The sequence below is a fragment of the Saccoglossus kowalevskii genome, chromosome 9, assembly GCF_978046115.1.
Source record: "Saccoglossus kowalevskii chromosome 9, keSacKowa6.1, whole genome shotgun sequence".
NCBI lineage: Eukaryota > Metazoa > Hemichordata > Enteropneusta > Harrimaniidae > Saccoglossus > Saccoglossus kowalevskii.
Genome location: NC_140649.1, coordinates 28,198,099 through 28,225,911, shown reverse-complemented (window position 1 = coordinate 28,225,911; position 27,813 = coordinate 28,198,099). Strand labels below are relative to the sequence as shown.

The following is a 27,813-nucleotide window of genomic DNA, read 5'->3' as shown; positions in this document are numbered from 1 at the left end:
GGCCTTAGCCTTAAAAACTTGAATACTGAAGATTTGTTTACATTCATCTTTCAAAGGGTAGTGATTGTCATCTGTTCGATATGGGTCTGATAGTAATGTAAAGTATGCATGAAAAAAACATTGTTTGTATACACAAGATTAGAACACATGCCGTCCTTTAATGTTTTGACTTATTTATTTGTTTTAGTTTGTTTATTGTTGTGTTGTGTTGTACAGGTTATTTTCAATTAAAATAACTGAAAAATCTGTATTAGAAATCATAGCTTCTGTTAAACTGGTATTATGCAACAGAGAGGATGTGGCTTCTATTAGAGCATCTACACATATGAAAAATGGTGAATGTATGGTTCTCAATTATTCAAAAAGAATGGGTGGGACTTCTATTAAGGATGCGGCTTCTAATACAGATTCCACGGTATATCCAGTAACCAGCAATAAGCTCATAGATCTATTATAGCTGAATGACTCTAGCATGTTTCTCATAACTGACTTGGTCCACACCAGCCACAGCTAGCAATCGGTTTATTGGGGTGTGGTCCATCATGTTATTATCAATATGGAAGAAATGCTCTTGAGGACCTGAAAAATAGAAATACCGTAACCAAATTAATAAAAAAAATGCTAAGGAGAAAATCATAACATATAGCTAGATCAATTGACACCCTGTAACTACATTTAATTGAATGATTCAATGCATATTAGAGAAATACTAACCATTCTGATTCGTTACCAAAAGTAATTGATGTGAATATGCATAGATGTTATGCAAAATCTGAATGAAATAAGGCAATGCATGTCTGAGAAATGAATACAGACGAAGAGTGTAGACAATTACTATTAATAGAATAGAATAGAATAGAATAGAATAGAATAGAATAGAATAGAATAGAATAGAATAGAATAGAATAGAATAGAATAGAATAGAATAGAATAGAATAGAACATCTAATTTGTGCGTTCATCGTTTGTGAGCTTGTGCATATTGCGTGACCTATGGTCAACAAACCTGAAATTATGACATGTAGAGGTGCAAAGCATGGAACATCTGTGTTTTCAACACGCAGCATAAAAATTCCCCTGAAATAAAACTGCCATCATCTTTCCACTAACTCGTACCAGCCTCTAAAAATTTGCACACTATTCTGCCTAAGCAAGAATAACGAGCAGGCAAATTATCTTTGGCTATAGTGTAATATTTTCATATTTTTTGTGGGTAGTTTGGGAGTTAAAAAATCATGTCACATTCATATTTACTCTGTGAAACACACACTGCAAATCCATGTTCACCAGCTATCTTAAAAAGTTCTTCTAGCTGTCCTCGTTTGTACCCACCCACACTCATTTCGCTATCTCTAAAAAAATGTTTTAATATGTCGCTGACGTCTTCCGGGTTGCATGTCTACCGGTGTCTTTTGATTTTTATATTTTTGTCCTACCCTCACCTGTTGCTAGGTAGGTTATGCATGCGCAAAGAGAATTATATCACGTCTGACAGTAATTTGGGAACCAAAAATATGACAAGTCATTGTCAATGACACGTCCCCGTTCCGTTCATATTTGAGTGACATATACATTCAAAGCAGATCATGACCGAAATGCACCTGCATATGTACAACACATTGTGCTAAATCTGAACAAAATCCATCCATGCATGACTGAGATCCGGTTCTGGAATTGTGAAAATACGTGATTTTGATGCATTTTCGGCCTTAAAATGGCCATCATTCCGCTATTGTTAAGCAGATCATGAAACAAATGCACATATCTATTTGTGACATGATGTACCATGTGTGTGTGAAGTTTGAACTTGATCAATCCAGACATGTCTTGGATACGGATCCAGAACTGAATTCTTTAACAAAATGGCCGCCAGTCGGCCATTTCGAACTTGATCCGAAAAAAAAAGAAAGACGTGCATCAAGGTCCTATTATGTTTAATGTATGTACCAAATTTGAACAAAATCCATCCATGCATAACTGAGATATGGGTCCGGAATGGTGAAAATGTGCGATTTCAATGCATTTTCGGCCTTAAAGCGGCCCCCATTTGGCTATCGTTAATGAGATCATGAAACAAATGCACATATCTATTTGTGACATGATGTACCATGTGTGTGTGAAGTTTGAACTTGATCAATCCAGACATGTCTTGGATACGGATCCAGAACTGAATTCTTTAACAAAATGGCCGCCAGTCGGCCATTTCGAACTTGATCCGAAAAAAAAAGAAAGACGTGCATCAAGGTCCTATTATGTTTAATGTATGTACCAAATTTGAACAAAATCCATCCATGCATAACTGAGATATGGGTCCGGAATGGTGAAAATGTGCGATTTCAATGCATTTTCGGCCTTAAAGCGGCCCCCATTTGGCTATCGTTAATGAGATCATGAAACAAATGCACATACATATTTGTGACATGATGTACCTTGTGTGTGTGAAGTTTGAACTTGATCAATCCAGACATGTCTCGGATACGGATCCAGAACTGAATTCTTTAAAACAAAATGGCCGCCAGTCGGCTATTTCGAACTTGATCCGAAAAAAAAAAATGACGTGCATCAAGGTCCTATTATGTTTAATGTATGTACCAAATTTGAACAAAATCCATCCATGAATAACTGAGATATGGGTCCGGAATGGTGAAAATGTGCGATTTCAATGCATTTTCGGCCTTAAAGCGGCCCCCATTTGGCTATCGTTAATGAGATCATGAAACAAATGCACATACATATTTGTGACATGATGTACCTTGTGTGTGTGAAGTTTGAACTTGATCAATCCAGACATGTCTCGGATACGGATCCAGAACTGAATTCTTTAAAACAAAATGGCCGCCAGTCGGCTATTTCGAACTTGATCCGAAAAAAAAAATGACGTGCATCAAGGTCCTATTATGTTTAATGTATGTACCAAATTTGAATGAAATCCGTCCATGCATAACTGAGATCCGGGTCCGGAATGGTGAAAATGTGCGATTTCAATGCATTTTCGGCCTTAAAGCGGCTGCCATTTGGCTATCGTTAATGAGATCATGAAACAAATGCACATACATATTTGTGACATGATGTATCTTGTGTGTGTGAAGTTTGAACTCGATCAATCCAAGCATGTCACAGATACGGATCCAGAACTGAATTCTTTAAAACAAAATGGCCGCCAGTCGGCCATTTCGAACCCGATCCAAAAAAAAAAATGACGTGCATCAAGGTCCTATTATGTTTAATGTATGTACCAAATTTGAACAAAATCCGTCCATGCATAACTGAGATCCGGGTCCGGAATGGTGAAAATGTGCGATTTTGATGCATTTTCGGCCTTAAAATGGCCGCTATTCGGCTATCGTTAATCGGATCATGAAAAAAATGCATGTGCATATGTCCCATATAATGTGTGATGTATGAGTGAAGTTTGAACTTAATCGGTCCATGCATGTTCGAGATACAGGTGATCACGGACGCACGGACGCACGGACGGACGGACGCACGGACGCACACAGGGCAAAACATAAGTCCCCGTTTTCGGACTGCGTCCGAACGGGGACTAAAAATGTGTTTTACAAAGTTTTGTAGAACATGGAAAATTTTTCATTTACAAATTTAGCAAATCTATTCATAATAAAACTAAAACTTGAGCTTAATAGTTTTTCAAATTTGTCTTGTTTTGTCAGAATGCTCTCATCATATAGCGAAATTGTATCACAGAATCGTGAATGTGCATCCGATATGCCTTGATGGTTACATTCTATTAAAGCATGTACTTCATTTCCACCATTACAATGGATACAATTACTTGCCTCTAGGGTAATTCCTAGATACCTCAGTCTTACTATTGGTAGAACATGTGCTGATATTCTGAATTTTGTAATGCTTGTTCTGCGATTGATATTCTTCACTTGTTCTAAATATGGTTCAAATTCATATGTTGTTTTAAATTTGTTTTATGTGCATAGTTTATTATTGTGTAATTTAGTTTTCTAAATAGACCATAGCTATATATTGTCAATATATCATGTATTTTATTTTTGTTTTGATCCAGGAAGCAGCATCACAACTGTCAGTAATATCTTGTAGCTAGTTGACAAAAGAAGTTCATGTGTTACCTTTGAGTTTTGACTTTCTGAGATAAAAGCACAGTGTACTGCAGGGGTTTCACAAATACATTTAATAGCAGGCCATCATCCTGTAACAACAGGCCAAAAATAAAATAAAAAGGCTCTCAGCATTGCGAAGCGCTGCAGCGAGACCGTCGTAGCCTTACAGCAGGCCATTATGTCGGCGGCCGGCTCTTAACTAAACCCCTGCACAGTACTAAGTGACTACAGTCTCTATTGATTATTCTGTTTTTATAATTTAGAATCTGTGAACAAATATGTAATAATATAACATATAACTGAAATAACAGAATTTGCTACGACATTGGAACTAACCTGGTCCAACAATGAGTTGACCTCCTAATTGTTTAATATCACCATGGTAATCACCATGTAACATAGCTCGCCAAGTGCTTTTTATCAGTCCTCCAAATATAGACGACTTGACATGGGGACTATGTATGCTACCTGCAAAGTACAGAAAAATACAAAAAAGGCATTATACAATTCATGCAAATACTAAGTGAGCTATATTCAGTGAATTACAATTAAAGGCACAGGTAGGGTAAGTCATTTGGTAAGTCGTATTGAATGGGCGAATGGTACATTAGGAGACGTTGTACACGCATGTCAAGTTGTTTGGTATGTCATGTGACATGGTACTGCACTGTTATTAAGCCAGGGAAAGAAGTAGGCCTCAGAACTATATTTAAGCAGTGATATATGAGGATACAATATTATATACTGATTGAGTGGAAAAGGGCAAATAACACATGATATGTACATGTACATTCCTCTTCATAACAATCACTAAAATAATAATTTTTCTATTCAAACAGTTTTCTAGAAAATTTCAAGAGCTTACATAACAACAGAGATTGCTGACATGATGCCAAAACAAAATTTTTAACCAGGAACTTGAACATAAACTCCCTATTCTAGCTCAATCAATGTGGTTTGGGTTGAAATAACAAATCAATCAAACTCTTCACCAATGCACTATAGCTCTATGTAGCAAGGCTCACTGGGAACAGCAAAATTCTCAGAGTTTCACACATCCTGAAATTTGTGTTAATTTTGGGAGCTTTTTGTTGAAATAAATTTAAAGTTTTACATTATTGTGCATTAATGTAATTGCATTATGACATAAAAACCTCTAATTCTGGTAGTGATGATTCATATCATGTCATAATGTCATGTGAGTTGTTAAGACAGGTGAGTGATACCATAATGTTGGAAATCACAACTTTACCCTGTAGTAGCAGATCACTAAAACTAAACCGCGTATGTCTTACCTTGAACTGAAGAATGGTTCTTTAACTTCAATGCACTAAAAATGTTTTTTTCTTGATCTACATAAAGTTCATATGGAAAACCAGTTTCATTCTTGAATGCCTGAAAAGAAGAAATGTCAGCATTTTGGGATACTTATGGAATCAGTAGTTGGTGTATTTGATTCATGAAATAGCATAAATCTACCGGGTAGTATCCATATTCCATGAAGGGTGATCCCTGAATGTCTGGGTCTCAACATTCATTTTGGGAATTTACTTTGTTGGTCAACAAAACCTCTCAAAAAAGGTAACATAGGTAACATGTAAAGCATGTAAACATGTAAATGCCCGTTACATTATTACCAGTATTGTGACTTGGTATTATTCAACATTTTAATACTGGTAATGTGTACATACATAGTGTTGAATAATGTTAATATTACACGCATGAGTATTTTAAAATGGCACTTAAATTAATCAGATCAGAAGTAATAAAAAAAGACTGTACCTTGATATATTTCCATTCACTACAACCAATCACAACCAGACGTACATTTGCATCCTAATAATAAATTAGTATTATGAAAACATTAGTTGTGTTTTCACTGGCGAACTTGATCCGGATCGAAACCGAGTTAATCTTCAATGTTTGTATAAGGATTAACAACAATGCGTTCATACTAGTACTGGACCCAGTCGACATATGCCTAAATCATGCCCTCATTCGATGGAGTGGTGACAGTTTTTAATCAAAATGGCCGGCGGCATGTCTGATCATTGGAACGGTCCAGCTGTCTTGTATTTTAATGTTGTTAAGTTTGCCAAAATTTTGATATCTGTCCAAACCTTTCTTGGTGTAGAAGTCTCTCCGGACGATACACTTGCCGCCATTTTTTGAGTTCGAATGAAAGGAATATGCAAACCTCTCTCTGGTTCGCCACTGGGGGCTGTTTCGGTACCACTAAAATGCGTTCCGACACACAAAAGTGGGCACGTGCTGAGTTAGATCTGGGCTTTCTAAGCGGACCGAGATACGCAAAAACTCAGCACGTGCCAACTCGATCCCGACTGTTAGATTTCAGCACATCTCGAGGTTTAGCTCCATCTCAATCCGGATCGAGTTCTCCAGTGAGAACACAGCTATTATCAGCCAATAACAGAGAAACCTTAATTAACATATGTTTTACAACAGGTTTCAGCATATGAAAATTAAGAGACCACATTTTTGGAAATTTAATTCCTACATCTACACTCAGAGAAGTCAAAACAAAACCCAAAGTATTCCAGTAGTACTAGTATTAAAAACATTTTAAGGTCCCATAGCAACCGTGTGTAAGGATGGCATCATCTACATGTACTAAGACTGTTGCCATTGTTTTCTTGTTGTTGCATTGATGTTAAAATACATGTATAAAGAATGCTATAACTCTGAGCAATCACCACGGCGATCCAACCACGAAGCTAATTATTAGGCAACAAGTCATTGTTAATGACACAGTCCCCATCCAAAATTTTGAGATCTGACATATCAATTTGATGCTGATGAAGTCATTGAGATTAGATTGAAACCATTAATAGGAGATGGATTTGTAAACAATTATGATTTAGTGCTTTTACATGAGAATTGGACATTGTTCAGTCATATTGAATCAAATTACAAAAATAATGTTCATGTTGATGTATCTATTGGTATACTGTCTTTGTACAAAATTTAAACAGAAATGTTCATTGCATTCATGGGAGAGTAGGCATGGGTATCATGAAAAAAAATGGCCACCAGTCAGCCATATTAGTTTGAATCACAGAAAAAATATGACATGCAACTATAACCCAATATGTATGATAATCATACCAACTTTGATCCAAATTGGCCTAGTCATCTCTGAGAAACAGCTCTGGACATGTAAAAATGACGATTTATAGTGCTTTTACATATAAATTGGGTGTCAGTCAGCCATATTGAATTGAATCACAAAAATAATGTTGGCGCGCATGTATCCATTGGTATACTATCTTTGTACAAAATTTAAACAGAAATGTTTATTGCATTCAAGAGAAAGTAGCATGGGTACCATGAAAAACAAAATGGCAGTCAGTCAGCCATATTTGTTCGAATCATGAAAAAAATATAACGTGCACCTATAACCCCATATGTATGATTAACATATCAACTTTGATCTAAATTGGCCTAGTTATCTTTGAGAAACAGCTCCAGACATGTAAAAAATGACGATATAACGTTTTTACAGGAAATTTGGGCGTCGCTCAGCCGTATTGAATCGAATCACAAAAATAATGATGGTGTAGTTGTATCTCTTGGTATACTATCTTTGTACAAAATTTAAACAGAAACGTTCATGGCATTCAAGAGAAAGTAGCATGGGTACCATGAAAAACAAAATGGCTGCCAGTCAGCCATATTTGTTTGAATCACGAAAAAAGTATGACATGCACCTATGACCAAATATGTATGATCATACCATACCCAATTTGATCCAAATCGGCCCAGTCATCTCTGAGAAACAGCTCCGGACATGTAAAAATGACGATTTAGTGCCTTTACATGAAATTTGGGTGTCGGCCAGCCATATTGAATTGAATCACAAACATAATGTTGGTGCGCATGTACCCCTTAGTATACTATCTTTGTACAAAATTTAAACAGAAACGTTCATTGTATTCAAGATAAGGTAGCATGGGTACCATGAAAAACAAAATGACGTGCACCTACAATATGTATGATCATCATACCAACTTTGATCCAAATTGGCCCAGTCATCTCTGAGAAACTGCTGCAGACACGTTTAGGTATCAGAAATAGCAAATTTTACATCCAAAATGACTGCTAGTCAGTGAAAAGTAACTTGACGCACATATGTAAGACATTATGTATTGTCTTCATGTAAAGTTTGAATAAAATTCGTTAATGGGTGTCCGAGATATAGCTCCGGACGTACGGGCAGACAGAACGAACCCAAATTAAGGTAGAGATGCAGTTTACCTGACAGGTATTTTAATTAGTTAATTAGGAAACTAAGATGATCTCCCTTTTCCACAAAACTATATATTTTCGGAAAGCTTATTGTATGAATTTTAAAATGTTAGTATTTTTTTTTTTAGGGACCCTGTAGTTTGAAATATGCACAAAAATGTGCTTTTTTGGTCAAAAGTGATTTTAAAAAAATTAGCTTCTAAACCATGCTTCTGTTTCCTGTAAAAATTGGTTTATGGGTACATCTGTTTACCATGAAGAAAGTGCCGTCTTGAAAACTGTCAGTTTTCCAAGGCAGCAGCTCAAATTTCACTACTTCAAGTTTATGCATAAATTAACACCCAGGCTAGTTGTCTGTACGATTGTTGTAACACTGTGCAACCAAAAACAATGCCCCGATGGCGTTTTGAAGATAAACACATTGTCAATCCTTTGTGAAAATTTCAAAACAAAAGGTCAAAGCGTCTAGGAGCTATTTTTCTTTAAAGTTCTGGGATGTGCACTAAAAAGAAGCTGAGATAATTGCTAATTTGCATAACAATTCACTCAGTAAGAAGTTTGCTAATGCTCATAATTAAAATGGCTGTAACAGTTCCAAATTTAAATGTATTATCGTTTTGTTAAAAGTTAAATATAGTGCATAATATGGAGATCTCGTCATTTCTTTTTTTCACCATGTTTCTTTTTAATGATTCGTGTAAAGCCTTGCTAAACCTTGCTAAGCATTCAAAAGAGAGAATGTTTGCACCTGTTATCTATATTTTAAAATCGTTTTTTGAGTATGTTCCACTCACTATTTACAATTCTACAAAATTTTAACAGTCTATAGCCAAGACTGTTTGGATAATGAAAAAGCAAAAAAAAAAAAAAAAAACTCCCAAGTGCCCACAAACCTGCATCTCTACCTTAATAGTCCTCGTTTTCGGACTTTGTTCGAACAGGGACTAACAATACAAATCACAGCTGACAGGCAGGTTTTTATTAGAACCCCACATGATAGTTTAAAACCCAAAATACCTTGCCATTCACAATAGTTAATGTTCACATTATGTCATCACACAAGATATAATCCAATATAACATCTTAAACCGACAGAATACAAACATTACTAAAATTATAGCCAAGATATGGTGAGTATCACCTTTCTGTACACCATCATACTTAATATTTGCTCAGGAGTACACCATACTACGGTAACCATAATAATAAATTTGAATAAATCAAAACATTCCTATTTTGAATTTGGCTTATACCTTAAATATAAATCAAAGAAAGCTTGGAAAGAACTCTCGTTTCATTGAAATGGAATAATTAGTACTTTAGATATCAGTGTGAAAGCTGAAAATTGGTTAATTATGCAAATTAGGTAATTAATATGTACAGATTTTAACCCACAATTAACCAGGTTCGTCTATTGTCCTACAGTATCCCATGTACAAAGTTTCATTGAAATGTGATGATTAGTATTTGAGATATCAGTGTGAAAGTTGAAAAATGGTTAATTATGCAAATTAATTGATTAATAAGCATAAATATTTACCAAAAAACTAATTGGATCTCTGCATAGTCCTGGATTCATTGAAATGTGATGATTAGTACTCAAGATATCAGTGGGAAAGCTGAAAATTAATTAATTATGCAAATTAGGTAATTAATATGTACTGATATTACCCCAAAAACTATCAGCTCTGTGCAGTGTCCTATGACATCTATGTACCAAGTTTCATTGGAATGTGATGAATTAATACTTGAGATATCAGTAGAAAAGCCGAAAATTTACCAACCATTATGCAAATTAGGTAATTATATTTACAGATTTTTACCCAAAACTGATCAAAACCTAGCATTTGTTCAGAGCAACTATGTACAAAGTGTTATCAAAATCCTATGAGTGGTTCTTTAGATATCAGTGGAACAGTCATGGAACAGCTAAAAATTAGCTAATTATCATGCAAATTAGGTAATTAATATGCATAGATTTTGACCAAAACCTAATCAAATCTGCACATTGGCCCAGACCATCTATGTATAAAGTTTCATCAAAACCCGATGTGTGGTTCATGGACACACATACACACATACACATACAGACATACTAACTGCAAAGACTCCCATTGTGTGCTTCACACACAGGAATTAAAAATACATGTACTTACCCAGAGGTAGTTTGGTGGAATTTTGGCTAAATCTGTAAAATGTATCATAAATGTACTGTATTTACTATGGTTACAAACAAACAAAAGTACTACAAAATATTAAATAATTGCTAGACTATAAGCAGAGAGAATAGCTCCAAATACATCCAAGATGCATGTTACAACATTCAGCATTCATATAGACATGCATATTTTAATTTTCCAATAGTGTGACTCCACTAGACTGGATTAATGACAAACATTAATACAAGAAATATTGTGCAAATATACAGTAAATAAGTATATAACTTACCTTCTACATACTCTTTAGCAGTGTAACATAGAAAATTCTACAAATAAATAACAACAAACATTGTTATTGTTAATGTATAAAGTAGTAAACTGTAATGCTAACATTAAGTTCTGTTTAAAAGTTACCTTTAATGCACCTCTATTTGAAATTAGCTTTTAAATGGAGAAAAAACACAACGGCAAAATACTTTATTTTCGCAGAAGGATGCATAAGTGAAAATAAAAACCAGCAAATACACCTTTTTTTCTAGATTTTACATTCAACTCATCAAGAATCCATACAATTAAATTTCATAAAAAAATGTCTTTTCAGCGAAAATTTATTCCAGCTAAAATATTGTACAGTATTATGAAGCATAACAATTCTGCACTAAATAAATATTTATAAGGAAAAGAAAAAAAGATTTTTAAAACTAATCAGTGCATTTAGAAGGGAAAGGTAATAAAATAATTTATGAACAACATTATAGCTGTATATACTAGGCTGGAACATAACAAATTTTGAACAATACAATATTTTGCTGGAAGTTCTTTAAATTGTGATCCGGGAATAGAAAGTCCCAACTGACATTGTTTAACCTTCTCATAAACTGTGTTCTCCCATAGACCCTCTACTGGAGGGTCTATGGTTCTCCCCAGGAAAATAGAGTGTCACAGATAAGTTGTGTTATGCTATTATACTAGTATAAAGTGAGCCCTATTGTTTTTGCCCATAGTACAGTTTTCTGAGATTTTTCGGCCTTTGTTTTCACCTGTGATGGTTGCAGTGACAGTGAAAATGTCTAGAGCTACAATAGGACAGTATTACAGTAGCTGATAGTGAAAACAGAGGTATCTCCCTACCATTTTTTCTTGGAACATTCCTTGGAAAATTCTTAGTAGTGTTTGTTACGATGTTCGATTCAATCATTGGAAATTTGCAGTTTGAAAAACCAACTATAATTGAAATCATATTGTACACCTGTAATCAAAGACTGATTAATTGTTTTTAAGTGTAGAATGCTCAAAGCATAAAAAAATTCACCATATTTATATTTCACGCAGACCCTCTGAATGAAAAGGGTTTTAACAGAGGAATTATCACCCACAAAATCAAGCTTCCATAGAACACCATCAGCAATGTGATTCAATCTCATTAAAATAAAATTCTAGTTTGGGCTTAAATATTCTTTTTATTAAATATGTGTTTAATTATTTATTTTTATTACATTTGTATACATTTACTTTACTTTATTTTATTTTAATTTATTATTTAATTGCTGGCAGTTTTTTAAGAGCTTTGATAATGCTATTTCTGAAAGTAAATGATTTTTACCACTCAACACCCCTTGTAAAAATGAGCTGTTTGGATTGAAATTGCCAAAGTAAAAAAAAAAAAAAAACTTTGAAAGGATTTTGCAATGTTCCAAAAAAAGTGATAGGTAGATAGCGTTTTTTATAATCAGTTTATTTCTGTGCTTATTGTAAAGAGCAAAGTAATGTTGACAGGAACAGTGTACAAACTTCACAAAATCTGAACATACATGTAAAATAATCATGCTATGTATTTAAATTAGTGTAAAAATTAAATTTTACGCTTGTCACTAATAGGTGTTATTCAACATGTACAACACATGCTGTCTTGATTACTGCATGGAGCTTCATGATTACTGAAAAACTTTAAATGAAAAACTGGTCAAACAACTACATCAGTTATCATGCTGAGGTTTTAAAACCATTACTAGGGTATTTCTTTACCCGTTTATTGGACTCCTTGAGACACCTGTTTTTTTCTTTGAAATAGCAATTCTCCAAATCATCTAATATTCACCATCGCACTAAACCATGGAGGTAAAAAAGACTAAACATTACTAAACAAATGCGATTTTCATGCGTGAAGCTATACCAACCTTAGGTAAACACAAGCCACGGTAAACACGTACGAAAGTGTGTAAACACAACACTGTCAACGTCACAGAAACGATGAAAGAGAAAGACTGTGTGTGCAGTAGAGTACTTACTCGAATAAATACAATAATCACTTTTTGGTTTCTATATAAGTGATCGAGTGGGATCATGATACCATTACTATCCCACACTGGCATTTTTGCTATGATTTCATAATCGATATGTGGCGTTGACGGTTCTGGTGCTGGAACGTACATATCCACCGATGTTAAGCCCTCACTTGGTGTTGCACCTCTGTCGATAGTCGCCATAGTAGAAAAGCTGACCTTTCACCTGAACGGTCGGACGAAATTTCGTGTTACCATAGCAAACACAAACACTTTTTTTTGTTTCACATAATTGACAGGCGCAATACTATCGGTGATTTTTATGACAATCAAAGCATGATGTGCACGTTTTGGATTTGTGGGATGTCTCAACTCGAGTTAAAAACGCGCAAGCAATCTCACGTGACCACGGGGTTAGGTCAGGGTACGGGTGAAAGGTCACGCGTGCGTTCGCGATATCAACATGGCTGAGAAGCATGGTGCTACCGATTTGAGTTCGTTGGCGAAGGCTTTGGACCAAGAAATCGAAGACCATATAGACAGTCTCGAGAAGAAACCATATACGGAAGGGTTTTCTGAAGAAAACTGGGAAAAGGTTTGTTTGTATGCAACTATGCACTACTTCAGCTGTGAAATGTCAGGTGAAGCAGAGAGCTCCCTGGGGGGGGGGGGGGGGCTGGAAGATTTTGGAACAGTACTTTCCGAAACAAAAAAGATCTCGAATAGTGGACAGATATGTTCAATTACACATGAGACAAATGAATATAACATCATATAACATGTGAAAACAATGTAATCTACGGCACTTTCCACCCCGAGTATTTCAAATGGTAAACCCTTTGTACGGGATGTTCCTTGACGGTCACAGTGATTAAATCTGCAGCAAGACACGTGAAACTTGGATGAACAAGTCCTAAATGCCAGAGGTCACTGACCATGAAGTGTGAACAATCCCGAGTGACAAGACATATTTGTACTTTGAAATGCCATAGGTCATCTCGGAGCTACGGTTGGGGAGAGTAGGGGAGGATGTGTGCAGCTAAATTAAAACTCAATTTAGCGTCACTATAAGATAGGTGATGTATTCATGGGTATTTACAGGTTATAATATAAGGTTATTACGAAGATACCTCAAAGTATGCACGAAGACAGTACAGTGACAGTATCGACCAACGCGTAGCATACTTTGAGGTATCTTCGTAATAACCTTATTATTATACATCTTTTTTTTCCAAGGATACATCATGGGAATGCCAAAATCCAAACAGTTTAGAACAAAATTAGCGAACTTCTTTGTATGGAGTCCAGTCAAATCCTGGTGACAGCCATGTTTGTTTTTATTATTAGAGGACGCTTACGTGCGTAATTATTCCATATTTGGAATTCGCATTTCCTAATATGGTAGTATGAAAATACCCCATAAAATACCTCAAAATTACGGCACGCTGTAACTTATGGCGTTACGATGACAGATGTATAATAATGGAGTTCAATTAATTTCATTATCTACCATAAATTATAAAAACAAAAAAGTTGGCAAAGATTGTTGGGTAAAATTTAGTCAAACCTAAGGATAGCCCTGAGAACAGTTCTGTACAATGTAGGTTGGCTTCCTTCCGTTGATCATTTGGCCCCCACAGTTCTGAGAAGTCACATAGACCGAGGATTCAGCATCCGCCTACAAATTTATGACAGAAAACCAGATTTCATGATTGTAACCAGCTAAAACATCTATCGACCAATCTAGCGATCACAAATACCTTTTTTGTGGCGGTAAAATGAACAGCGAAAGCTAGTTTGACACAACGAAACAATGTTTTGTTAGTACGTGAAGAACAAGATGGCGGTTGACGTTGGAAAATGTCGATTTGATCGCCCCTAGTGGGAAATCTTATGTAATTTCGCTTCCGGTTAAGGTATTTAGAATAGTTGGACGTATCGACCTGCTTAATTTTTAACTGCAAATCTGAATGCCTCTTAAATCGCCTGATACATTCCTTTACAATAGTGGCGAATGATCAGTCGAAGGAGGCCAACCTACAGGACTGTACTCAGGGCTAACCTAAGGACTGTACTCAGGGCTAACCTAAGGACTGTACTCAGGGCTAACCTAAGGACTGTACTCAGGGCTAACCTAAGGACTGTACTCAGGGCTAACCTAAGGACTGTACTCAGGGCTAACCTAAGGACTGTACTCAGGGCTAACCTAAGGACTGTACTCAGGGCTAACCTAAGGACTGTACTCAGGGCTAACCTAAGGACTGTACTCAGGGCTAACCTAAGGACTGTACTCAGGGCTAACCTAAGGACTGTACTCAGGGCTAACCTAAGGACTGTACTCAGGGCTAACCTAAGGACTGTACTCAGGGCTAACCTAAGGACTGTACTCAGGGCTAACCTAAGGACTGTACTCAGGGCTAACCTAAGGACTGTACTCAGGGCTAACCTAAGGACTGTACTCAGGGCTAACCTAAGGACTGTACTCAGGGCTAACCTAAGGACTGTACTCAGGGCTAACCTAAGGACTGTACTCAGGGCTAACCTAAGGACTGTACTCAGGGCTAACCTAAGGACTGGTTTACTACAAATGCTATTGCCTGTAACACTGACACCAAACAAACTAGCACTTTGCCACCAAAACAGAATTTTTTTTTTTAATCCAAATCCAATTTATTCATTATGTAAAAGCAACTATTTGCTCTAAATGATTGCTTTTTAATGCTTTATAATGCCACCCTAAAAATTTGTGTCTAAGTGAAAGAAAACAGACTTTTTACCAATTTGTAACTTAGATTTTACAAACAGTAACAATCAATGTCTGAAAGACAAAAGGCAAATATTTCTCTCAGCAAAACTATAAATATCAAAGTAATATATTAACAGAAAGGTAAATGAATTATTGTGTTTATTGGTCATTTAGGAATTGGATGGGAGAATTTTTTTTTTTTTTAATGAAAAAACTGTACTGAAATGAGTGGCAGCAAGGATCCTAGAATTTCCCATCATGCCTTGTAAATTAAAGATTTTCCTCTGTTTTTTGTGTTGAAACAATTACTTTTACACATTTATTCCATAATCCTGCTCATAAATATACCCCCACTCCCACTGATACATGTACTGATAGGAGTGTAGGTTGCACAAATAAGATACAGTACCCCCCCCCCCCCCCCCCCCCGGTAGTTCAGTGGTTGGTTTCTATTGGAGGATAAGGGATATGCCAGAAAATACACTAATGAGCAAAGCATATCAGCTTGGTTTGAAAATGCACAACATAGGTATGACAAATTGGGTTTCTAACAATGAATTAAAATACAAGAAGCCTTAATGAAGGACATTTGTAAAAAACTTAAATGCCAGAAAAGATTTAAAGAATTTATAACAATGACAAGAAAAAGGCAAACCATAACAATAATTACAGAAAATTAAACAAATTTTTTTCTGGAAAATATACTTGCAAATGATAAATAGAAAGGCTATATCATTTTTCTATGACAAACTGAGAATAACTGTCCATTGCCGTACCAATCTGTGATAGGAAATGTTCAGTTTAGGAAAAAGATTGAAAACAAGAAATATTTCTTGCTGTCATGACAGTTACATGTATACACTAAGGAAAAAGACAGTTTGTTCAGAAAACACTAGATTGCCTCAAGACAACAAATACAATGGTATTATTAATAAATATTTTAAATAGTAAGGATGAAAACATTATTTGTATTTACAAATTATATTTTAATTTATAGCAGTGTAACTGGCCCTGTGGATTTATAAAAAAAATGATTAAAACTGGGCTAAAGACATAAATAAATAATTACTATCTTTATTGTGTATGTTGCTGTGAACCCTATACCACCTCCCTTTAAATGAAGACAAAAAAAGACAAACTGTGTTTTCTATTTTTTACAACTATTAGACAATAAAACCAAGGAAATTTAACAATAGACTCAACTGTTTCCTTCACAAAGTAGTGAATTTAAAACCTAGTGAATATGCCAAGTCTGCTAATATTAATCCCAGAAAATATTTCCCGTCCATGGTATTATGTAGTCAGCTATTTAATATTTTTTGTTTGACTTTTTATGTTGTATTTTATAAAGTTACTACTAGTATGTTTGTATTTTTTAGGAAATAGAGAATGTTCCACTCTTTATGACCAAATCTCCCAATGAAGCTGACTATGCTAATAATCCAGCCTTAGCTGCAATACAAAAAATAAAATATGATGAAGATTCCACGCCAGTAGGTAATTACTTACATCTTTTAGCATTCTTATAAACTCCAGTAAAAAAACATTGTTATTGTACCCTTTGTCACAGAATTTTTTCTATGCTAGATTTCTATGGTAGCATGTTTTGCTTTAGACTTGCAACTCTGGATTGATCTATTGTGGAATACTTTATTTTCGCTGGAATTAATTTTTCGCTGAAAAGGCTTTTTGGGCGTTTTGCTTGGAATTTATTTTCACTGATTTTTGATGAGTTTAATGTGAAATATAGGAAAAAAAGTATATTCGCTGGATTTTATTTTCACAGAATCATCCCTTCAGCGAAAATAAATTCCAAGCGAAAATAAACAGTATTTGAATTCACTACCCTCATTTTTTTGTATCTCCTGCTATGAGTTGATTTCAAGCTGATAGGAGGACACAGATTAATAAGCCAAATAAAAAAATTGTGTGTTTCCATTTAACTGGCCTGCCTAGATTTTGGATGCCAACACTATCTTTTTATGGCCAAATTAGAAAGTGGTCACTTCCATACTCGTTTGTTATTAATAATATTTTGCCAAAATGATTTGTTGTTCTGCTCTCCTATTTTGTATAGAATAAAATGTTCTTCAGTGTTTTCTTTAGGATTTTACAGAGAAGTAAAAAAAAACATAAAATGTTTGACCTCAATGTAGCTCTCAGTGGTCTGTAGAGGGTACTAATCTCTTGTTACCACTGTTCTAAAAGTATGGTACATCAAATGATACAAATTTGTTCCACAGAGAAAGCTCAGAGTTATAAAGAAGAAGGCAACCAGTATTTTAAAGAAAGAGACTACAGGAAAGCTGTGTTTGCATACACAGAAGCACTTAAAGAGAATTTTGATGACGACTTATTAAAAGTTATTCTACTGACGAACAGAGCTGCTGCACAGTTTCATATTGGTTAGTTCTAAAATGATTGCTTTCATTCTTGATTTTATTATTTTTGTCTTTTTTTACCCTAAACCTTTTCAAGGCAAATTTTCTTGTCGTATTCAGATTATGAGTTCCCATTCAAAATTTCTTGAACTGGTTCCATTATCTTATCTGAGGAGATTTTATAATTAAACAATAGTGAATGTTCCGCCAACCCATAATCAGTGAAAGCTCACTTTGTGCGACATATATTACAAGGCGTGAGCCAAGTACATATATGGAGTGCCAAGTACATATGCTTGAGTCCATTATGGGTTGTCGGGGAGTTCATCATTGTTATTATTTTGTAGCGTTGTCACTACCAGTGAATTTGCTGCCACTAAAAAAACGGAAAATTTGGAGAAAAACTCCACAGTGAATCTGAATAATTTATAATGCCACAATTTCTTCAGGCAAACTAAGAAAGAAACTAGTTTTAATCCAACAAATGTTATTGTATTTAAATCATTTACATTGCGAGTGACTGACGTGTAGTGTGGAATAGCATTGCTGTCAAGGTGTGCGCCATGGCATTGCACTATGCTGCGCTAGATCGATGTAGTGGACTGACTGGATCGACCATGCATAGGGGTGCGTACTCGGGGTACATGTATGTAGTCGTATCATTACCCCATCCCATGGATGTTTTTAGACCTTCAAGGTAGATGTTATTGACAACTGTCCTGTCTGTGTAATAGTTATTTTCAAATTCTACGGGAGGCAGGTGATACTTTGAAGCCAAACCAAACATGGCTGCAGAAATGCTAGTGGGTGTTAGTCATTCTAGAAGAGGCACCAGCAGTGACTGTATAAAAGCACACGGATAGTTTCATTTGTTTATGCAAACTGTGCCACGAACTGTGACATTTACCGGGAATTCGACGCTGAGGAAATAAAAGTCATGCGGTCTTTCGGTGATCTCGTTTCGCAAATTGTGTAGTACTACTCACTACAAAAACAGAACAAATTCATTTCTCTGTACTCGTAGACATACGCCCCCCACCTCGTTTATTGAATTTGCTTGACTAAATCACCCTCAGTTAATCTCACTTCATCGACACAATAGAGCGACTTCGTCTAGAAGCCACCAGTATAGCGGCATTAGTCCTGGAAATTGGAAGCACGCTTACTAGATGGAGCGCTTTGACCGAGCGTGCTTTAGAGTACAGAGAAGACGACGATGCTCTCACAAAATTGTCTGATTTTAATATTGATATCCGCTGTTATTGGCAATGGACCATACATTATTGCGAATAATCTGCTGCAATGATGTCATAAAATCTACTGGTATTGGTAATGCTATAATATAGTTGTTATTTTCATTCCCTATATTTTAAAAAGAAATATTCATGTTTCTGGTCGCTGTGAGCGTCTCATTATAATTACAATATTTGCTCTTTTAGAAGCACATCTCCAAATGCAAAAATTACATACATGTATGTATATACATGTGCTACTAATTAAACACATATTGTACTAGTGTCATCACCATAGAAACACGTGTGTTATTTTCTTATTCATTACTAAGAGTGATTATTGCAACATATTATGTTTTATATAGCTAAACTGAAAGTTATGACATCAATGATGACATAATTAAATCAAGAAATTTGATAAAAGTTGCCACGTTTTGTAATATCCATGAATTTGATCATTAATAACTTTGCATTTTCGGTTAACATTTTTTTGTTTTGTTTTTCAGAAAACTACCAGTCCTGTATGATGGATGTAGCAAGAGCCAAAAAACTGAAACCTGATCATTTAAAGGCATTAATACGAGGAGCAGAATGTTTGCTGAAGTTGCGAAAATATGAAAAATGCTTAGATTGGTGTGACATGGCACTTAAAATATCCTTTTTTGCCTAGAAACATGATTGTACAATTGAAGACAATTGTCATGTGCAAACTGTCCCAAAATAATCCTTGTTTATTGGTTTTGTTTTCCTGTTTGTGTATTTTGGCATTTAATGAATGAAATCTTCATACATAAGAAATTTATTATCATAATTATGGTACAAAATCACTGCTGTAACATTCATAGTCACTTTTATCCACTGTGACCTATAAATAATTAGCATATAAAAACCAATTTGACTAGAACTTGACAACAGCTATACATGAAAGTAAATAAGATAAAATAAGCCCATGAAACATGTAGGGTGTTGTGTATTTCCTTAATTTTCCATGTAAATCAGTCCCACAGATAAGAAACTATTAGAAACCAGAACACTCGCAGACCAGGGAAAGGTGAGTCTGCACAGATTTAAAATAATATTGTATTTCCTAGAAAAAAACTCATATACTGATAATTTTATTCTGTGATGTCATTTATAGTTGCATCTGATTATGTGCTTTTATTTATAAAAATATGGTCCTCTTATTTCTGCACACTTATGTGCACGCAAAACAAGTATAAGTACAGGGTTCTCACAATAGCATTATTGAATTTTTAATCACTTTACATCTATTGGAATAAATGATAATGGATACAATGCACACACACACAAAAATGCTAAAGCTAAAAAAAAAATAAGTTTGGATAAATAATAGCCCTTAATCACCATGGCAATGAATGAAATTTTTGGTATTCTTCTGGTGGTACACATGATAGGAATGACATTGTTATCACATGAAGAATTGAACCAGAGGTTGAAACAAAAAAGAAAGAAAGAAAGAAATAAATGATGCACCACCTTTTTCCATGGACACATGTACCATCCTGGCTGTTTGCCAAGTGAACATTATCCACTGGATATGAGCTTTGTCTGCTATGTAAATATGAACTCGATACACATACAGTATTAAGGTAACACAGCAAAATTAGAGAAAAAATACCTGTTAACAAAATCATGACCAACTACATGTACTGGCATGTTCTATCTGTTTGGAGCGATATAAGAAATGATATAAAAAATGTTGTTATTCCTTCTATGAGCGATGTTTGTACAGTTGGATTGATCCATATGGCACACTGAGTTGTCCTAACTGTAGACACTGTGAGAAATGCTCAACAACTCCCACGTAGTAGCTTGACAAATTCTGTGCTAATGCTGGTTGAGGAACAGGAAAATCAACAAGGTGACAGAACATGTCATGATTGTGTAGAAAATCTATCAACAAGCAGGTGCGTATCACGCGACATCATCGCATTGTTGCTGCTGAGCAGTTTAGAAAAGCTGAAGATAAAATAATTGGATTTTACTGTGAGAAATGTCAGCTGGTATCAATCTGCGATATATGTTTGATGTCGTTTGAGCACAGAGGCCATATCGTGACAGATTTACAGATGGTAGCACATAGACACCATGATTTACTGGCAAGCTATGCTCAAGATCTAGATACAAAACTGATTGAAGTGCAACAAAGCAGGAAAGATGTGGAAATACAGTCCAAAGAACGAAACAACTTGTAATTCAAGAACAGATGATAAAGAAACATTCATATGCAACAATAGATAAAAAAGAGGAACATGATCATCCAAGGGTAATAAAAACTGACTACAATGAATCAAACAATTAAGAATGAAATACGTCAGTATAACATAACTGAGAAACGTCTGATCAAGTACAAAACAAATTCATAGACAATTTATTACAAAACAGCAGTGATGCAGAACTGCTGATAAAGAAAGTCAGGAGACTTTGAGTCAACTAGACACTCTGATATCACTTGAAAAAAATGGAGAGATAACAATAGCACACTTCGGGAGTTTAGTCCTGATGTCTTCACAAGGCAAACTAGGATCTTTGCAACGTCCAGTAATTGGACAAAAAAAAATGCAATCGATTTGTTTAGCATCCAAATCCATATGATACAGCAACTCCAGTGTCAAGGATGAAAACTGCGGCACATGAATTCATTCAGACAAAAGAGAACACATTATTCTGGGCTTGTTTAAGCCAGAAAACACAGATCTTTTCAAGAAGCTTACTGACAAATGTTGGTGAACCAGAGGAGTGAGAATTAATGAATGTGATGATATTGTGGCCACAGATAGGGGCAATAACAGAATCTCATAGTGGGCACAGTTTTGATATGAAAGATGTAGGTAATGATTAACTAGGAACAAACCCAGTATCGGAATTTAGCAAATTTTAGAGCCAAAATGGCCACCAGTCAGCCATATTTGATCAAATTGTTATAAAACTCGACGTGCATATGCAAGTCATCGTACATTATCTTCATGTGAAGTTTGAATAAGCTTGGTCATAGCATGTCTGAGAAATGGTTCCAGACACACGCACCAACAAACCCCCAAATTAATAGTCCCTGATTTCGGACTAAATATCTGTTGATATATCAACTGGCTGTTGATATATTGCATTTTTTTAATTTTCTGGATCATATTGTTTAATATTTATTCTCTCTCATTGATAAATAAAACATGGTATTTTGAATTGTCAGTGTTTACACTTTTTTGAATGCATCTTTAGAATTTGACATCTGGACAAATCTAATATATGTGATTATCAACACTCTCACTCATTCTTGCCTCCAGCATGTACCGTAGAATTATGTGTGAAATGAATCTTTAACCATGCACGCCACCTAGCTACTATTTGTGACCTCAGAGACCACCTAACTACCACTGATGACCTAAGAGGCTACTTAGCTGTCACTGATGAACTGAGAGGCCACCTAGCTAGGCCACCTACTAAGGAAGCCACCAAGCTACCACTCGTGACCCGAGAGGCCGCCTAGCTACCACTCGTGACCTGAGAGGCCACCTATAGATGCCACTCGTGACCTCAGAGGCCGCCTAGCTACCATTTGTGACCTCAGAAGCCACTTAGCTACTAAGTCATGACCTGAGAGGCCACCTAGCTTCCACTCGTGACCTGAGAAGACACTTAGCTTCCACCCGTGACCTGAGAGGCCACCTAGCTTCCACTCGTGACCTGAGAAGACACTTAGCTTCCACTCATGACCTGAGACGTTTCTTTGACACTTTTAAAATAAATAGGTATCAACAATCTATAGTCCCAACCTGTTCGACAAAGCAACAGCCAATACTCTTGTTAGTTGATGATGGTGATCACAATATTTTTTACAAATCAATTTGTAATATAGTCACTGAAATTCTCAACCTATATATTTTTCTACAGCACCTTTTAACTAAAAAAAGTGTATTCAGTCTCAAAAATTTAATTATTATTATTATTAATTCATATCAAATATTTCAAATAAACCATCTAAATAAATGTATATGTTTTGATTTCAGCGAAAACAAGAACGAGATGAAAGGATAAAGGCAAAGAAAATGAAGCAAAAAGCTGAAGAAAAGCGAGTGTTGGAAACTGCCATACAGGTTGGTATAAAATGTTACATCTTGGTCCTGTTCAGCGAATGTGTATTAAAGCGTGCTATCTTTGGCAATGTGAGATGCCAGCATTTGTACACAAGGTTTACAGGTATGCACACTCAGGTTTACACATTTTACTGAAATCAAATATTCAGTTCTTTGGTAGAATCAAATTGGTATAAATAATCAAGTGAAGTCATCAAACTCGTACAATCAGAAGAAAAAAAAAATTGTATTTTTTTTTAATTTGCACTGTTATTTCTAATATATGCACTTATAACAGAGGGTGTGTCTATGGAGTCATTTTAATGATCTAATATACATGCAACATACAAACCAAAATTAAATGGAGGAGGGGCGACGTTTTAAACTAATTCTTTTGTTCTCGTGTCAACATCGTATGAATACTCTGTACATGTACTATAATTTTATTGCCCTTTTCAGGGCCAATACATCCTACGAAAGAGTATACCAAAAGAAAATCGTTTTGTGTTATGTTTTCTCAAACTCAAATTGTTTTTTAGCATCATATTTGAAACAGTACGAAAGATGCAAGATGTCGGACGGCAAAATTGGGATCTGTTAAAATGTTTGTTGGCTCAGTCAGACAATGTGTGGACTAAAACATCGCCCACTATTTGAAATAGTGCCCATGGGCGGGGTATCAGTCGAATCCGGTATATTAGAGCTGTACTTCTAATAGATGAAATATGGTATTTGAATTGGGTATCTTTTCACAGTCGTACATAGTATAGTTTGTAAAGACACTACACACCAGATTAAAAGTAAGAAAGGAAAGAATACACACTAAAAATTGGGCAAGGGGTCACCCTTCAAAACTCCCACTGGTGAGCATTGGGCAAAGGTGTTCATAAATTGCCATGCCATACAAAGGAAAAGCCAGAAAGTGGGCGTTTGTTCTTGTAATGGGGGACCAGATGAAATTCTTTGCCAAATAGTGGGGTGAAAAATGACCAGAAGAGGAGGTAAGATGGGGTTGGTTGGTGGGTTAGCCGACAAGAACGTTCACGCAAATAAGTTGCATCAAAGGAGAGATGCTATGCAAGACAGCACTGATTGGCTAATAGAATTACATTGATTGGTTAAAAAAGGAGCCCTGTGTATGGTCAAAATTAATGCAAACTGATTGGTTAACTCAAAAAGGTGTGAATCCTGGAATTGCATCAAGCTCAGGGGCCGTGTCTTTACAAACCAGGTCTGTGCCAACACAAACCAAAAATTTTTAAAGACACTACACACCAGATTAAAAGTAAGACAATTTATTAAAACAAGTCAGCTATAAAGAAATAAAATACATGCATTGACATAACCACTAATGGAAAGATTACACAATAAAAATACACACAAAAAAATTGGGCAAGGGGTCACCCTTTAAAACTCCCACTGGTGACCATTGGGCAAAGGTGTTCATAAATTGCCATGCCATACAAAGGAAAAGCCAGAAAGTGGGCGTTCGTCCTTGTAATGGGGGACAGGATGAAGTCCTTTGCCCAGCAAGGGAGCAGGAAGAAAAAGTTACGAGTGGGACTGAGTGACCCCCATGTTTCAATCAGTTGTATGTTCATTTCTGAAATGTACACCCCATGCTTACATGCTATTGAACAGTACCGAGGTATTACACATCCTACACTGAAAACAATAGAATATATACAAGTCATTTTGCTATCAATAGAGGCTCCTAGCTCGCTATTTTAAATATATGTTTTTACTTTTACAGCAACGTGGCATCACTATTAAAAACATAGAGGCACCTGAAGATTACTCTGAGGGTAGTGGACATGAACCAATTATTGACAGTGATGGAGTTATTCATTGGCCAGTATTGTTTCTATACCCAGAGTATGCTCAGTCCGATATCATTGCAGATTTCAATGAGAATCACAGGTAACCATAGCAACACAAACACAAATTTTATTCCTATCTATCTAAATTTTAACGCCTCTACAGACAATTGTATACTGTGAAATACTTTATTTTAGCTGGAATTTATTTTCACTGATTTTTGGCGGGTTGAATGTAAAATATTATAGGAAAAAAAGTATATTCGCTGGATTTTATTTTCACTGAATTATTACTTCAGCGAAAATAGCGAAAATTAATTCTAAGTGAAAATAAAGTATTTTACAGTATTCCTAATAAATGCAACTTTTCAACTATTATGGTATGATTGAATGTTTGCAGGCACTCAGAGCAAAAGCTAAATAATTACGATCTCTTTTTTACTTAGAGTGTCATTTAAACTGCCTCCATTCATACTCTTGTTTAATTCAGATTTGTTGAGCATTTGAATGAAATGTTCAAAGAAGATGAATATGCTGGTTGGGATGCAGAGAAGAAATACAGAGCAGAGAGAATAGAGGTATGTAACACTTATGGTGATAGGCTGCTTGGGATGCAGAGAATAAAGGTATGTACCCCGTAACACTTATGGTGATAGGCTGCTTGGTATGCAGAGAATGGAGGTATGTAACACTTATGGTGATAGGCTGCTTGGTATGCAGAGAATGGAGGTATGTAACACTTATGGTGATAGGCTGCTTGGGGAGCAGAGAAAGAATATAAAGGTATGTTGCACTGATTTATTTCTGTATGTAGGTTTTCATGTTGACATATTTTGAAGTGTACAAGTTGACAATTTTATAGGTATATGTACAATTTTATATGTTTTTTCGACTCTCCATATCTAGAATAAAATAAACTGTTTTCATTATTTCACAGATATATTATGAAGATATGAGTTCTAGAAAGCTTAACCGTGTTATGCCTGACATGACACTGGCTGAGGCAATCACAATGAAAGGGTAAGTACTTAATTATTTATTGTTTAGCACATGATATTGTTTTCCCCAAGATAGTGAATTTGAAACCTAGTGAATATCTCTGCAGTATTAAAAAAAATTAACTGAAACCCAGTGAATAATAGTAAAAGCCGTTTTTAGTTACCTGGATTGAAGCATTTTATAAAATATAAATATTTCAAGATATTATCGCTTTGACAAAATAAGCAATATTTGTGCAATGGTGCACTTCCATGATGTATCTCACTTATGCGAACAGTAAAGAGATTAACTTCTTTTTTAAAAAGACATGTGTAGTAGCTTTTTATGTCACAAGTCTTTGTGTTACATAACAATGTGCATGTTCATTTGAGATGAGACTACCAGTAAGCACGGGCCACCATTAATAAAGTACCGGTAATTTGGGATTTAGATATAAAGTTTTGAAACTTATTTTCAAATAAGCAACCATTACATAAAACACCCTCTTCTGATGGTATTGAAGGTGGTTTGATTTGTTGCAAAATCTGTAGCCATAGTTACCATGGGCATTTTACCACCAGTGTATTTATGTAATCTCTTCAGTTATTAACTACGTTCTCACACGTCTAAAAAATGCCAGTGTTAACACTGTTTTTTTGCTGTGCAAATATTTGATAATCTGCTAAATTGTCTGCTCGCGTTTTCAATAGTAAAAAGGCCGGTGTTTGAGGATTGTGCTGTCACTTCTCTGTACTTTATACATAAAGTTTTGATCTTCCGTTGACATTGTAATGACGTTCTGTCTAACCCCTTTTCAGCCGCTTTTTCTGCAATCAGAGGATATACTCTAGCACCCCTAGATGTTCCATCCATAATTCTTTGAATATTCGATTCTCTCCATACAGATATCAGTAATCTCGTTTCTTTCGACCTGTAACCTCTGACGCCATCTCGTGTACTGACAAGCATAAATAAGTCGGCGATAGAGGGCGTGTTGTGTTCACATGGCACATTGCATTGTGCAAGAGCCAGTGTGACAACAGCGTTTAGGATCTGGCCCACCCCTTTTACGATGGTGTCAAAAAAATTGCCGACGCCACAACGGCGTATTCTGTTCACACACACATTTTAACAACGTTCTCAAATAAAAGGTGTTGTGACAACGGCTTATTTTGTCCAGTAAGAACAACACTAATGACTCTAACTCTGTTATCTTTTCAGGTATACACTTCATCCTTACACTCCACACTTCATTATTTTAGTGGCTGGATCACCTTTCAAGGATCACTACTTTGAGAACTTTGCACGTGTGTGTCAACAGATGTTTGGATAACAAAAACTTGTAACACTGCTGATATGTTATCATATAAATTAAAAACAACCATGGAATATGAAAACATTGATTCACAATTCAGAAATGAAATATGTAATAAACTGCAGCATATTTGAGACAATTATGATATATTATTGAATAAATATACTTGTACATGCTCGCGTGTTCTGATGATGTGTTACATAAAACAATGTGTGGCCATCTCTCTATCAAATGGCAATTTTAATGTGCTATCCTGGTTTTAACCAGGCTCGGTCGAACCATGGAGGTAATAAGAACCTCCATGGTCGAACACAAGCATCTGCGGACCTTAACCAAGGTTCCCCAGAGTGGCATATGAGTCGTGAATGAATCTCGACCAGTGGAATCAGCCTTCCCATTGAGTCTGTGGCACACTCGCCCAGGGTAGGGGTCGACGCATTTGATGTGCAGCTT

At 35.6% G+C, this 27,813-nt stretch overlaps 2 protein-coding genes across 2 annotated transcripts; one reads left to right on the top strand and one right to left on the bottom strand.

Moving 5' to 3' along the window:
* Nucleotides 1-157: 157 nt before the first annotated feature.
* On the bottom strand, nt 158-13,135 carry LOC100373053 (peroxiredoxin-like 2C). The gene is made up of 7 exons (XM_006812592.3): nt 12,807-13,135; nt 10,808-10,844; nt 10,516-10,547; nt 5,876-5,929; nt 5,389-5,488; nt 4,430-4,561; nt 158-579 (listed from the first exon to the last, which is right to left on the bottom strand). Exons 1-7 carry the CDS (start codon nt 13,002-13,004, stop codon nt 452-454), a joined length of 681 nt encoding a protein of 226 aa, XP_006812655.2. The 5' UTR covers nt 13,005-13,135; the 3' UTR covers nt 158-451.
* A 60-nt stretch (nt 13,136-13,195) lies between these two features.
* On the top strand, nt 13,196-27,537 carry LOC100373200 (hsp70/Hsp90 co-chaperone CNS1 homolog). The gene is made up of 10 exons (XM_085503368.1): nt 13,196-13,395; nt 16,926-17,043; nt 17,790-17,951; nt 19,666-19,813; nt 20,156-20,210; nt 23,185-23,271; nt 25,004-25,170; nt 25,558-25,645; nt 26,005-26,087; nt 27,267-27,537. The coding sequence occupies exons 1-10, from the start codon at nt 13,264-13,266 to the stop codon at nt 27,376-27,378; spliced, it is 1,152 nt and encodes a 383-aa protein (XP_085359494.1). The 5' UTR covers nt 13,196-13,263; the 3' UTR covers nt 27,379-27,537.
* Nucleotides 27,538-27,813: the final 276 nt, after the last annotated feature.

What these genes read in the sequence shown, in the direction of transcription:
- LOC100373200 (XM_085503368.1), top strand. Translation starts at nt 13,264, where the DNA reads ATGGCTGAGAAGCATGGTGCTACCGATTTGAGTTCGTTGGCGAAGGCT. An exon ending in TGAAGATTCCACGCCAGTAG is followed by an intron (nt 17,044 to 17,789) that starts GTAATTACTTAC and finishes TTTGTTCCACAG; the next exon opens with AGAAAGCTCAGAGTTATAAA. An exon ending in GATTTCAATGAGAATCACAG is followed by an intron (nt 25,171 to 25,557) that starts GTAACCATAGCA and finishes TGTTTAATTCAG; the next exon opens with ATTTGTTGAGCATTTGAATG.
- LOC100373053 (XM_006812592.3), bottom strand. Translation starts at nt 13,004, where the DNA reads ATGGCGACTATCGACAGAGGTGCAACACCAAGTGAGGGCTTAACATCG. An exon ending in GTGAATGGAAATATATCAAG is followed by an intron (nt 5,489 to 5,875) that starts GTACAGTCTTTT and finishes TCTTCTTTTCAG; the next exon opens with GCATTCAAGAATGAAACTGG. An exon ending in GAACCATTCTTCAGTTCAAG is followed by an intron (nt 4,562 to 5,388) that starts GTAAGACATACG and finishes TGTACTTTGCAG; the next exon opens with GTAGCATACATAGTCCCCAT.